The sequence below is a fragment of the Mauremys reevesii genome, linkage group 19, assembly GCF_016161935.1.
Source record: "Mauremys reevesii isolate NIE-2019 linkage group 19, ASM1616193v1, whole genome shotgun sequence".
Classification (NCBI taxonomy): Eukaryota; Metazoa; Chordata; order Testudines; family Geoemydidae; genus Mauremys; species Mauremys reevesii.
In genome coordinates, this window is record NC_052641.1 from 5523289 (window position 1) to 5535635 (window position 12347).

At 58.4% G+C, this 12347-nt stretch overlaps 1 protein-coding gene across 1 annotated transcript; it reads right to left on the minus strand.

Annotated features, from left to right (window-relative positions):
- Positions 1 to 1974: 1974 nt before the first annotated feature.
- LOC120386936 (macrophage mannose receptor 1-like) lies at positions 1975 to 10990 on the minus strand. The gene is made up of 9 exons (XM_039506997.1): positions 10834 to 10990; positions 9766 to 9853; positions 8861 to 9015; positions 8168 to 8298; positions 7435 to 7559; positions 6101 to 6271; positions 4147 to 4251; positions 3560 to 3700; positions 1975 to 2459 (listed from the first exon to the last, which is right to left on the minus strand). The coding sequence occupies exons 1-9, from the start codon at positions 10927 to 10929 to the stop codon at positions 1975 to 1977; spliced, it is 1497 nt and encodes a 498-aa protein (XP_039362931.1). The 5' UTR covers positions 10930 to 10990.
- Between the last annotated feature and the right edge of the window lie 1357 nt (positions 10991 to 12347).

Here is a 12347-nt window from a genome sequence, read left to right on the forward strand (position 1 = left end):
CAGGTAGCGGGTGACTGCGTTCTCCAGCCGCAGGGCGCTCCTCAGAGCAGGCTTGCCGCTGGGGAGACGCATGGCAGATGAAGCCCGATACTCTAGTGAGGATGCAAAGAGAGCAGCCATTAAACCGGTACTGACCCGTCACCCAGCACAAGGCCAATGGTGCCCCCAGGGAGCCCAGCGCCAGGTGCAGCCTGCGGCCCTGCTGCCTGGACTCGCACAGACCGAAATGCTTTGCTGCTCTAAGGATTCTCTCCTCTCCCCCGGGAATAGTCAGAGATGGGCCTGAGCCCCAAACCTGCCCTATGCCTGGGGGATGAGGATCTGGGGTTTGAATCTGGATGAACCAGGGCCCTGCTTCCTCTTTGGGACCACCCTGCTCCTTCCCAGAAGGCTGTGATGTGCCCTCCACGTGGCCAGGGCTGGATTAGCAGCCCACTCCAACACCAGTGGGCAGTAGGTGTCCTGCAGCCACCGGCTGTCACTCTCCAAGCACACCACGTCCCAGGCTTGAGCGTCACCCTGCTGCCACCCCTACCACCCACACTGCACCACTGCTGGGCACAGGCGAGAGGCCCATTTGCTCGGTGTGCTCAACTCATCAGTGGTACCCTCAGGAGGACACTGGCTAGGGCAGATGGCAGAGGCTTCCCTTGTTTATTGTCACTGGCTCCAGATCACATGGGCTCTGCCTACGTACAGCCAGAGTCACAGGCTTTAAAGGTCATAAGGGATCACTAGATCTCCTGTGTATGACAGGCCACCAACGCCACCCAGCACCCACACACTGCACCCACAACCGAACTGAGACCAAAGGATTACAGCCCCGAGGAGACTACACAGGCAGAGAACAGGAGGAACTGAGGCGCACGAGGTCCCTGCAATGGCAGGGAAATCGTTCCCCTTTCACTAGCAGTAAGGGAGCAGCAGGCCAAACGGGTGTCATCAGTTATCATGGCACAAGCCCAGTGAGGCTGCATGGCTCCAGTGGAGGGCAGGACCCTGGCTCCTCAGCTCGGACTCGGACTCGCTTCACCATTCCATGCGTGCCAGGAGCCAGGACAAAACCTAAAACCTCATCCCCCTCTCTAGTGAGCAGCTCATGCGTGCAGGGTGATGCCCAGGTGTGTGCTCGGAGAGCGACGGCCAGCGGCCGCAGAACAGCTATTGCCGTGGGAGCGAGCTGCTAGCCACCCTCACCAGACAGAGTGTCTGCTCACCCAGCTGCCCCTGGGGTGGGGGAGTTCGGACCCGGAGACACCTGGGCTGTGGAAACTGGGGCCCTGAGACCCGCAAGTGGGGACAGTTCTGCCCCTTGATGCTCCTGGGGATCTGCTGACTAAGAAGGGTCTGTTTCTACCACCCCTGTTCTGAGGAGACGTGCTGCAGAAGCCAGCCTCCCACACCTCAGGCAGAATGAATGCAGCTCCACTGCCCTAGTATATCAGCTGGCTCCTCAGCATCGAGCCTTTGCTGACTGCAGTGTAAAACCACACCAGGCAGCAGCCTTGGAACTATCCCTGGGGCAGTGGGCAGGCCTGGCAGCCACCCACCAGGGGTCAATAGGACTCTCCCAGGCCGGTGTCCCCGGCACGCTGCACACACATGCATCTTGGTGCTAATGAAAACGTCAGATTAAAGGCCTAGGGACCAACCACCTTCAGGGGGAACAAGCACAGCATAGGCAATGGCAGACCAAGCTTCTCCTCACTAACACCTCCCCTGCAATGAGCCTCCAACCTGCCCTGGAGGGGAGAGAGGGGCAGTTCGTCTCTGGGGCCCTGCCCACTCTCTGGACTACCCAACAGATGAGAATTGCATTACACCACTGACCTGGCCAGGCTGGCACCCATGGCCCGGAGGTGAAGGTCTCTGTACTCCACCCAGTGCCATGGGCCAGCCAGTCCCCACCAAACAAATCAGTGGCCGTGAGGAAATGGACTGAGACCACCAATTCACTTCACACAGCCCCCACGATCACTGCTGGCCTGGGTCGGATTGGAACCAATGAGCTCGGCTTTCTCTTTCTAACGCAGCTCCCAGCGTGTGTTTACCTAGAGATGCATTAGCCACGGTCACTCCAGAGATCAGCAAGGAGCCAAGGTTGGCAAAGGAGATGGCCTGGTCACTGAACACTCGGAAATGCTCCTGGTGGTTGAAGAAGCCAATCATGCCAGCCGGGAAAGTGATGAAGCCCCATGTACTGAGCCCAGCGGCAAAGGGCACTGGAACTAACTCCTTCTGCACCGAAGCCCCGGTGAATTCAGCAGCCAGGCTGCCATACACATGTGTGGCATTGGACTCTAGGCGCAGCTGGAAGAGCGCTGCCCTGGTGTAGGCCTTGGTCAGCATCACAGTGCACACAGAATAGCGGGGCAAGGAGAAAACGACATCAGCCGTGGCATACGGGCCCATCCCGCCGGGGAGGGGGAACTCCACGGGAGCAGGGAGCCCGCAGGAACCTGGCAATGAAGCACACACTGGGTTAGCTGCAGGCTGCATTCTGAGGCTCTCACCCCATGCAGCATCCTTTCCAGAGAGCTAAGCGGAGCTTGGGCTCTGGGTGGGGCTAACAGCAATGTTCCCGTCAGCAGCCAGTGCCAGGGTGGGAACAGCACAGGGTCTGGACCATGAGTCTTTCTGCACCTTGTCCAGGTGCTGCCAGCCTGGAGACTGAGACCAAAGCACAGCAAGTTTTCCACTGCCCATGGGCCTCCCCGGAGCCCCCTTGCACGGGTGAAAGGGGAGCTCAAGGACTGGCCTGTCTGCAGAGGCTGCTAACAAGGGGGCTGAATGGTGCTTCTGAGTGGGGGCAGGGGACCTCTGCCCTTGGCCTCGGACTGGCACCAGCATCTTATTGTACCAAGTCCCCCTCCCACCCAGCAGACGAGACCTGCACTTCCCTGCACCGCTGACCTGGCCAGGCTGGCCCATGGCCCGGAGGTGAAAGTCTCTGTACCCCATTGTCAGGGCCGTGGGCCAGCCAGTCCTCACCAAACAAACCCACCAATATTCGTGTTCTCATAGGGCAAACATTCCCATCACCTCCCATTTTGCCAGGAGGCTGGGGAAACCTGATGGGGTTGCCTACAACTGCAGTGACTGGACCCGATGGTCCAGGCAGGAGATCCCGTCCAGTCCTACGTTCCTATGAATTTCCCAGTAAAAAGACCATGCTCAGTGGCAAAGAGCATGACACGTATCCTATTCCAGCTGTGCCCTGAACCTGCCGGCCCCCTGGCATGTGAACATGCTGCATGCCGCGCTCCAGTTCTCAGCACCACAGAGTTCCTACAGCCTCGCATCCTTTCACTGGTGTAGGGAAAAAAATCCATCCTCTTGGGACACGAATTCCTGTTTTCTCTGCACAGCCCAGACATGTTGCCCCAACAGGCTAGCGCTTACTGGAAACCTGGCCACAGGCCCAAGTGTGTCCTGGGGTGCAAGAGGCATAGCTGGGGGGCTCTGGGCAACCCTGACCCTAGGGTAATAGCCACATTCCACGAGACAGCCCCCTTGTGTGCTCAGGTCACCTGGCCGGGTGAGCCTGCATCCCACTCACCAGGGCTGTATTTGCAGAAGAAGCCAGTGGCTTTGGTAGGGGGCTCGGTGTCGCACCCTCTGGTCTCCCATGTTCCGTGTCGAGAAAGGTCAGATGGGCGGAGAGCCATCACTGCACACTGGCCAGACAGATTAGCCACGGCTGCTTCAAGAGAAGAGAGGAAACTATATTTGCTATGGACTGTGGAATCTCTTCTCCTGCCTGGCAACCTCAGTCGAAACTCCAGGGCACCTAAGCAATAGCAGGAGCTATGGGACGGAGGGCACTGGGGGGTGAGCTCACACAGCTCCTGTCTCTGGGCCCTGGCGAAGGGGAGTTTGGGGAGCCTGTCGTAGCCTCTCATGGAGGGGTGTTCATATCCCAGACCGGTCACTGAGCTCGGGGGGAGGGGTGTGTCCTGACTTGGAGCAGCAAGGGGGGCAGCAGGTCCTTGCTGAGGGGCATCTCCGGAGCTTTGGGAGCAGGGCAGGAGTGGAAGAGCATCTCAGCACTGGGGTCCATTGGCAGAGGAGGGCCAGCATGGCTGACGGACATTGTCTGCTTTGCTAAGAGGAGAGCCCCGGGAGAGCCAGTGGGGTAACACCTACGATGATGCCACTTGTAGTAGACAGGGACGGTGGTGTCGCTCCACCGCCACGCCGTGCTGAACTGCAGCCCAATCCACATGTGCCAGCCATCTGCAGGAAAGGCATCTAGAATACACACGCAATGCACACAGCCATCACTGAATGCCAGGACAGAGCCTGTTCCCCACCACCTCAGCTGAACACCGTGCTTCAGCAAAGGGGCCTTTTCTCACTGAGCCCCTTAAAAACTTCAGAGAAAAGCAAAAGCAAATCAGGCTGGAAAATGCAGTTGTACTAAAATAACCCTCCCTCTCCCTAGGGTGCTACATGGCCCCCATCCCAGCAGTGTCTGAGGCCCTCCTCACACCCCTGGGGTGGTGCTGCTATCCCCGTGAGATAGATGGGGAACGGAGGTCCAGATTTCCCAAGGTATTTAGGCACCTAAAGATGCAGCTAGGATGGGGGTTAGGCACCGCTCTGCACCTTTAGGTGCCTGAATCCCTTTGTCAATCTGGCTCTGTAGCTGTTCTGGCTCGAGCTGGGGCTGAGGCTCTAGGACCTGTGAGGTGGAGGGGACCCAGAGCTCTGACTGCAGCCTGAGCTGAAACATCCATGCTGCAATTAAACAGCCCTGCAGCCCGAGTCAGCTGACATGGGCTAGCCACTGGTGTCTAATCGCAGTGTAGACAGAGCCTACCAGGCCTTGGCTGAAATGCCTCCCCTGCTCTCCGCAGACCTGGCAATCTGTTGGCTCAGCTGCTGTCTCCCACTCTCCCCAGAGTCTAAGGTCTGGGGCCAGATGGGGAGCTGGGGACCCTGTATTCTCAAGGCCTGTAACCTGAAGGTGCCCATGAATGTGCAAAATGTGAATGGAGTAGAGCCCAGCAGAGTGAGGCTGGTGGCAGAAGTCAGGGGTCAGAGCACGGTGGGTCTGGGGGCAAGGAGGGCAATAGATGAGACTCTAAGATAGAGGGAAGGGAAGGAGACGGAATCCTAAATGACTCTGAGACTTTTCAAAGAATCACTCAAACTGTTCAGGTGTTTGAACTTCCAGGCGTTTGAGGGTTTGCCCATCACATGATGGATGCTTGGCTTCCCTGCCTCAGGACAGCAGTGCAGCAATTACGGAGAGTCAGAGAAAGGAGCAGAGAGTCAGTCAGCAGAATTGCCTCTGCAGTGACTTGAGTTAGAATGAAATGGCAAAAGCTCCTGACCCTCATGGTACAGGGAGAAACTGAGAAATCCCAGCCCAGCCCCACAGTCGGCGCTCATGGGGAACTGCTTTGCTTTTAAGCATCAGGAATCAGCCCCTGCTGGAGTCACGATACTGTCCTGTCCCAGCCATTGGTTCTTCCAATCTGAGTGGCCCCTTATATGTTATCTCTCTGTCCAGTGCCTCTCTGCTTCCCTGGCAGTATCTGTATGCGCCGGCCGGGAAACAGCCTGGAAAAGCTATTGTGCAATCGCCCCCAGGTGGGCAGTGTTATTCTGCAGGAAGGATACGTCTACATCGCAGCTGGAGGGGTGATGGATACCCCGGCTAGTGTTACTCTAACTAGTGCTGCTAAACATAGAGCCACAGCAGCACAGGCTGGTCAAGCCCACCTGGAACCCTGGGCCTGTATTCGTGTTGCTAGCCCAGTTGGGGTCTCTGCCACCCCATAATCACTGCTATTTTTAACTATGCTAGCCCTGGTCTGTCTACGTGAGCTGCAATCACACCCCTGACTGCAGTGCAGATGTGCCCTACGGGTGCAGTTTAGCTAACGTCCCTTTGGAAGCGTATCCACCCGGGGAGCTGGCATGGACTAGCTGCTCTGCTTTACATTGAACCCCCAACTGATTTTACAATAGCGTCGCCATCCAGACAAACCCTGAGACTTCAGGGCTCCCTCCTCCCTCTGCTTATTGCCCACTGGATCCCTTCATTCACTTTGTTCTCAGTGAAACGGGGTCCCCCGCACAGGCTCCCTACCAGACAGGAAGACGTTCTCATCTTCACCTTGGACACTTGCTAGGCTCCCCCCAGACTGCTTGCAAAAAGCCAACGCTTGCGGCCAAGTCCTCATTTCCCAGAGCGCAGGGAAGTGGAATGTGTAGCAGTGGGCGCGGAAACGCACAGCCCTCACGGAGCTGGGGAAGGCATCTAGGAGAGAAAGAGATCAGACACTAACCAGGGGCAGCAGGAGATCCTGTCCCACTGGGCCAGACAGTGCCTTCCCCAGCCCAGCCTGGCCCTGCTCTCCCTGCAGCTCCATGGGCAGCACTTGAACCCCCCACCTGGAGAGGCTAGTCCCCACCGCTTCCACCTGAGGCCCTACCCCATCCCATCCCATCCCATCCCATCCACCCTCCTCCCTGGCTGAAGCCCTGAGCCCCGCACCGTGGCCAGAGGAGCCCCACCCCAGACGCCCTGAGTCCTGGCCCACCGGCCAGCCCGAATCCTGGCTCACTGGCCAGCCCAGGCCGGCCAGCCCCAGCCCTGGAGAGCCGGTGTCAGGGACGACTTTCTTTAAGCCGATTCACCTGATTTCCTGAATTGGGCCCCACGCCTAAGAGGGCCCCACTCCGGGGGTCTTTGGTGGTATTTTGGCGGTGGGGGGGTCCTTTGGTGCCACGGAAGACCCAGAGCGGGCCCTCCGCCGCGAAGTGCCGCTGAAGCCCCAGACTGCCGCCGGGTATTGGAATCGGGCCCCATGGGTCATAAAGCCGGCCTTGTCGGGGGGCCCCAGTGCCAGTGGGCCAGCCCGAGCACTGGCCCCACCTGCCCCAAGTCCCAGGCCGCTGGCCAGCCCGCCCTAGCCCCCTCCCGCGTCGGGGGAGAGGCTGAGCAAGGGCAGAAAGAGGAGCAGCCTCAGCTGGGGCCACAGGGGAAAAGCGGGACTAAGGAGGGGACTTCGGGGCAGAACATGGGCGTGGTCATGCCTGGCTGTTTGGGGAGGCTTAGCCTCCCCGGCCTATGATACCCACCGCCCACGAGCTCCAGAGAAAGGTCACCAAAGCTCTTTGTCCATCTGTCTGTATCTGTGGCAGGGACCCCATGGCGGGGGAATAGCTCAGTGGTTTGAGCATTGGCCTGCTAAACCCAGCGTTGTCAGTTCAATCCTTGAGGGGGCCACTTAGGGAACTGGGGTAAAAAATCTGTCTGGGGACTGGTCCTACTTTGAGCAGAGGTTGGACTAGGTGACCTCCTGAGGTCCCTTCCAACCCTGAGAGTCTATGATCTGTCCATCTGTCTGTGCTGGAAAGATTTCCCTGAAGTTGCCTGTTTGTGCGTCCATCCAGCCATTCCTCAGCTGTTCCCCCTACCCGTAGCTGGCATCTCACAGATGAAGGAGCTGGTGCTGTTGCAGTCCCAGTCTCTCCACTGGTTGAGGTAGAAGCCCACAAGCTGCACACAGTGCTCCCCCTTGGGGTGGCTCCACAACCAATTCCTGAGAGACAAAAGGCACAGAAACCCCAGGAGGATGGGGGGATTAGTCAGAACTAGAGGCCAGGACTGTCGCTCAGAACAGCCACAAGAGAAAACAGAACAGACAGCCATGTACTCCCTGCCAGGCAGAGAACATGCACAAATTAGAATCAAATATGCTTCCCCCAAGCCCCCATGTTTTCAATGACCCTGTGAAAGCTACAGGCACCTGGAGCTGCTCACAGAGAGCAGAGCTGAGTGACTGCCCCGAACAGAGACACAGGGCCAAAGCTCCCAACTCCATCCCACTCATGCAACCCTCGGACCTTCCCTCTGGACATTACCCACAGGCCCTGCTGCTAGGAACTGTAGGCCTGGTGCTTCAGGAGTCTCACAATCCACAGAGACAACGTAGGCTCTGGCTGAACTAATGGGGATGTGACAAACAAGCCAGCCAGCCCCATCAGTCACATCATGTCCCTCTCAGGGACACCATGATTCACTCCATCTGCTACACAAGGAAAGGAGCTGCAGGAGCCCCCAGGAACAGGGCTCTGCAAGGCTCCAATCCCAGGCCTGATCAGTGGGTTAAGGGTGCTCTGGTACCCCAAGTGCAGCTCCTTCTCCTACCTGTACCAGCTCTTTGAAATTGGGGTGCCATCCACCCAGGTGAGCTCAGCCTCTCCTGCGAGCCGGGCCAGCCCCATCCAGTACTGAGATCCAGGCCCCCCTCCACGGTCCGTGAGCTCCGTCAGGAAAATCTGCACCAACAGAGGCAAAGGGAAACAAAGCCAGAGTCAGGGGATGCAGACAGGTGCTGCGTATCAGCCTCACGCACTAGTGTGGGGCATGGGGAGGGGTAGGAAATAGGGAGGGCAGGAGAAGGGGGTGGCACAGCAATGCAGGCCCTGGTATTTGGGCTGGGCAGCGTGGGTCGCTATGCGGCTGCCTCATGGCTAATATAGGCCCTGTCTCCAACATGAACAATGAATGTGAACCCTGAGCCGCACCCTGCCGTGGCTCTGAGGTGGGGTCTCGGAGATTGTAACGTGGCCGTAACATCTGTGCCTCTGTGAACTGAGCCTGACTGCCGTGCGCATTAACCCAGCCCCTCACTAACATGAACTATCCCTGCAAGTGACCCGCAGATTAACCCCAGTCCCTCCTCTGTACTGGACTGCGCTCTGGAACGTGCCAGGTCGTAAGCTGCCCATTCTCCCACCCCCGGTGCAGGGGGCAGCTCGACTCGAGTGCAGCTCTCTGTATTTCCCTCCCGCTCAGCCAAGCCTCCCTCCCTGCACACGCCCGGGGCTCGGCCCTTACCTGCTTCTTGTAATCCCCGATGACAATTAATTCTGCCTTTCTCTCCTGGCAGAAGGCTCTGGCCTGGCTCCAGGATAGGGCAGGCCCCTTGGCCGGGACAAAGAGGCAAAGCGTGTTCCTGTATGGCAGCCAGCCGGCCGGGCACAGCCCCCACACTGTGGACAGCAAGCGAAAAAGGAGGGTTTGCACCCCAACGTGGAGCCTCTGCCTCACAGGCCCCGTCGCCCTCGCCTTGGCCCCCCGTGCACGGACACGGCAAGGTCCCTGCAGTACGGCCAGCACAGGCCAGCTCGGACAAGGCAGGGACTCCAAGCGGAGACCAGACGAAGGGGTTTGGCAGCTGAGCCAACACTACAGGCTATTGTTTGTTAGGGGCTCAGGGCTGCCGTGAGTGGGGCAGAGAAAATCCTGTACAAGCCAGAGCAGAGGCTGCCTGTTTGCTCTGGAGGCAGCGTCCTGCTGGCTCCCCTGGCGGCTCTGCTGTTGCACTGTGCAGAGCACGCAGGTGCCTTCTGCCTGGCACATGCCTGAACAGGAGCCTGTCAGGTGCTCGTGGATCCTGTGAGGTGAGGCACTAGGGCGGCCAGATGTCCCGATTTTATAGGGACTGTCCCAATTTTGGGGTCTTTTTCTTGTATAGGCGCCTATTACCCCCCACCCTCTATCCTGATTTTTCACACTTGCTGTCTGGTCGCCCTAAGAGGCACTAAGGGACCAGAAGGGTCTTATCAGTTAAACCAGAGCTGGTCTGGGGCAGGCCTAGGAGGCCTCTCCCCAGGGCTGGCTCCTTGGGGCCGCCTAGGAGGCACAGGCCTCCACGCACAAGGGACTGGCAGAAATCGACCGGGCAGGCTGTTTCCTCAGCTCCACACCTCCTACTGCCCCCCGCCCCACCATTTCCTCACCACAGCTGGCCAGGGTCAGCTCCAGGGCCACTCGGACGGCCACGCGCCAGCAACAGCCAGCCCTCGCCATGGCAGCAGCTATGTCCAGCTGAAATCAAAGCACAGCCACAGTCACCCTCTGCGCTCTCCTTCGGGGTCTCTGAAGCTGCTGGGTGGGAGCAAAGTCCCCCCAACTCCACCCCGCAGTCCAGGCCCTGCATGGCAGCAGCCCCACAGCTCGCAGGCATAGCCCTGCCAGACCTCCAGCTCCACTGCGGAGGCAGCAAACTCAGTCCCATTCCCAGTTCAGTACTTCCTACTGGGGCTGGGCAGAAATTCATAAAAACAAACCCTCAGGCCCAAATGCCGACCCGGTGGCCATCGGCGCATCACTGCACCGAGAGCCATAGCCTGTGGGCGCTGAACGCCTGGGTGCCTCGAGCTGAACTCCCGCAGATGGGGGCACCCAGCATCCGAAGCAAATCTGGAAAACGCCGGCCCCGTCTCGCTGGGCCTCAGCTCATCAAGCACCCTGCTGAAAGCCACTTCCACCCTCGGGCACGCTGCTGTTCTGTGTGTATGAAGAGCCACGGGCCCTGGAGTCCGAGGGCTTCTGGCACAGCCCTTGGCACTGCAGTGGGGCTAGGAGAGGCGAGCTTTCGGCTCCCTTCAGGGGGCCGGGGCCAAGATCTTATTCTCCACAGCACCCAGACCCCCATCTCACCCAGAACAGCGACGGTCCCACAGACACACCCACCCTCAGTAGCTCCCCAAACCCTCCCCCACTCCAGGAACATGCACTCCATCACCCCACAGCACTCCCCCACTGCCTAAGACACACCCCTCATCCGCCCAACCCCGGAACATGGCCGTCACCCATCCAAACACTCCCCCGCCACCCTGGACATGCTCCTCATCCACCCAGACCCTCCCCCACACTCCGGGACACGCTTCTCATCCTCCCGAACCCACCCCCAGGGACACGCCCCTCATCTACCCCAATGGGTGAGTTCAAGCACACGCGTACATGCATGCACACTGACTCACACATGCCCACGCAAACACACGCATCACACACGCAGCGCTCACCTGCTTTCCAGTCCTTTCCGGGCCCTTCCTTGGCTCTGCTCTGCTCCTTTCCCAGAGCATTGTGGGGCCCCTGCAGGCCGCCCCCAGCACTGCCATCTCCAGCTGGCCCACCGGCACGGCCACTCTGTGCCCTGAGCGCCCCGATGGGATGGGCCAAAGGGGGGTGTCGCAATCGCATTAGTCCAGCTGAGTTGGCTCAACGCCCTGACAAGCTCTGTCCAGACACAGGCTGACAGAGTGGAAGCCCTGCGTTAGCCTAGTCCCCCTGGCCTTCCCCCGAAGCTGAAATACAGCTTCAGACACGCCTGCCTGGATGTTGATGGGTAATTTCATGCTGAACTAACCCCACAATTAAAACACCCCCTTTTTGCCTGCCCAGGTAGTTAAGAATACGAAGGTGTAGTTCTGCCTCTGGTTATTAGAAGACATGTTTCTTCTCTGGGATGTCTGACCGCACAGAAATCTTGAAGGAAGGAGGGCTGGGTAGCCACATAGAGGGGTGTGTCCACCACCCAACAAACACCCAGGTGCCGGGCTGGTTACAAAAACGTGGCCTGAAGCCAGACTGGGGCCAAGAATACACTCAGAGCACTTGCCAGGCCAGTTCTAGCAGTGGAGCACTCTGTTGTGGACACAGCTTATACCGGCAAAACTGCATTGTTACTGGCATGGCTTATTCCAGCTCCCCGGCAGGGGCTCTAGAAACCCCTTTGGTTCATAAGTCTCTTAGGGGTCAGTAGGGGAACCCAGTCCCACCCACTGCACTGGGTTCCAGGCAGGCAAAATCAAGCTTCAACAACTCCTTCTGCAGTGCCCTGAGCTCCTTCCTACCTCCTTCTGTGGCCTTCTCCTGCAGTGTCGTCCCTTCTCTGGGTGCTGTCTCTGGGCAGCTTCTCACCAGCTTGCGAGCAGGACTTTCCATCTCCAACCTGCTTGCTCCTCTGGCAGCCACCCTGCCCCTCTGCTTCTCAGCTCTTTTCTTCTCTCAGCTTCTGTGAGGCTGCCAGTCCGTGCTGGCAGATGGTTGCTTCATTAACTCCTTAGTCACCAGGCCAGCACCCCATGACTGTGACCTTTGGTAACTTTATTAGCATGTGTGTAGGTTCTTTTACTGTTTTCTATATGTTTTCTCTGTAATGCTTTTACTATAAGAATATATGGGCCTGTTTCGAAAGGGCTGTGTGATATCGGGTAACTACTGGCAATACACCGGGCATAGCCTTCAAAGAGAAAGGGAAGCGCACATGCTGGTGTGTTAGGCAGTCTGGCGTGCTGGGAATATCACAATCCAGGCAGGGAACTGTGTGGCCTGGAAAAACCTCAGTCAGGAGGGAGGGAGAGATGTGAGTCTGCGCCCAAAAGAGGAGCTAGGAGCTTAGACTTGGTGCCCTTGAGGGACCACGGAGAGGGAATACAGGGGCAGTTGCCTGAGCTGTGGCATATATGGTGGCAGCATGTGTGGAATCTATGAAGGTGTGAATGGCCATAAGTGCCACCAGCAGTGAAAGTGTTAT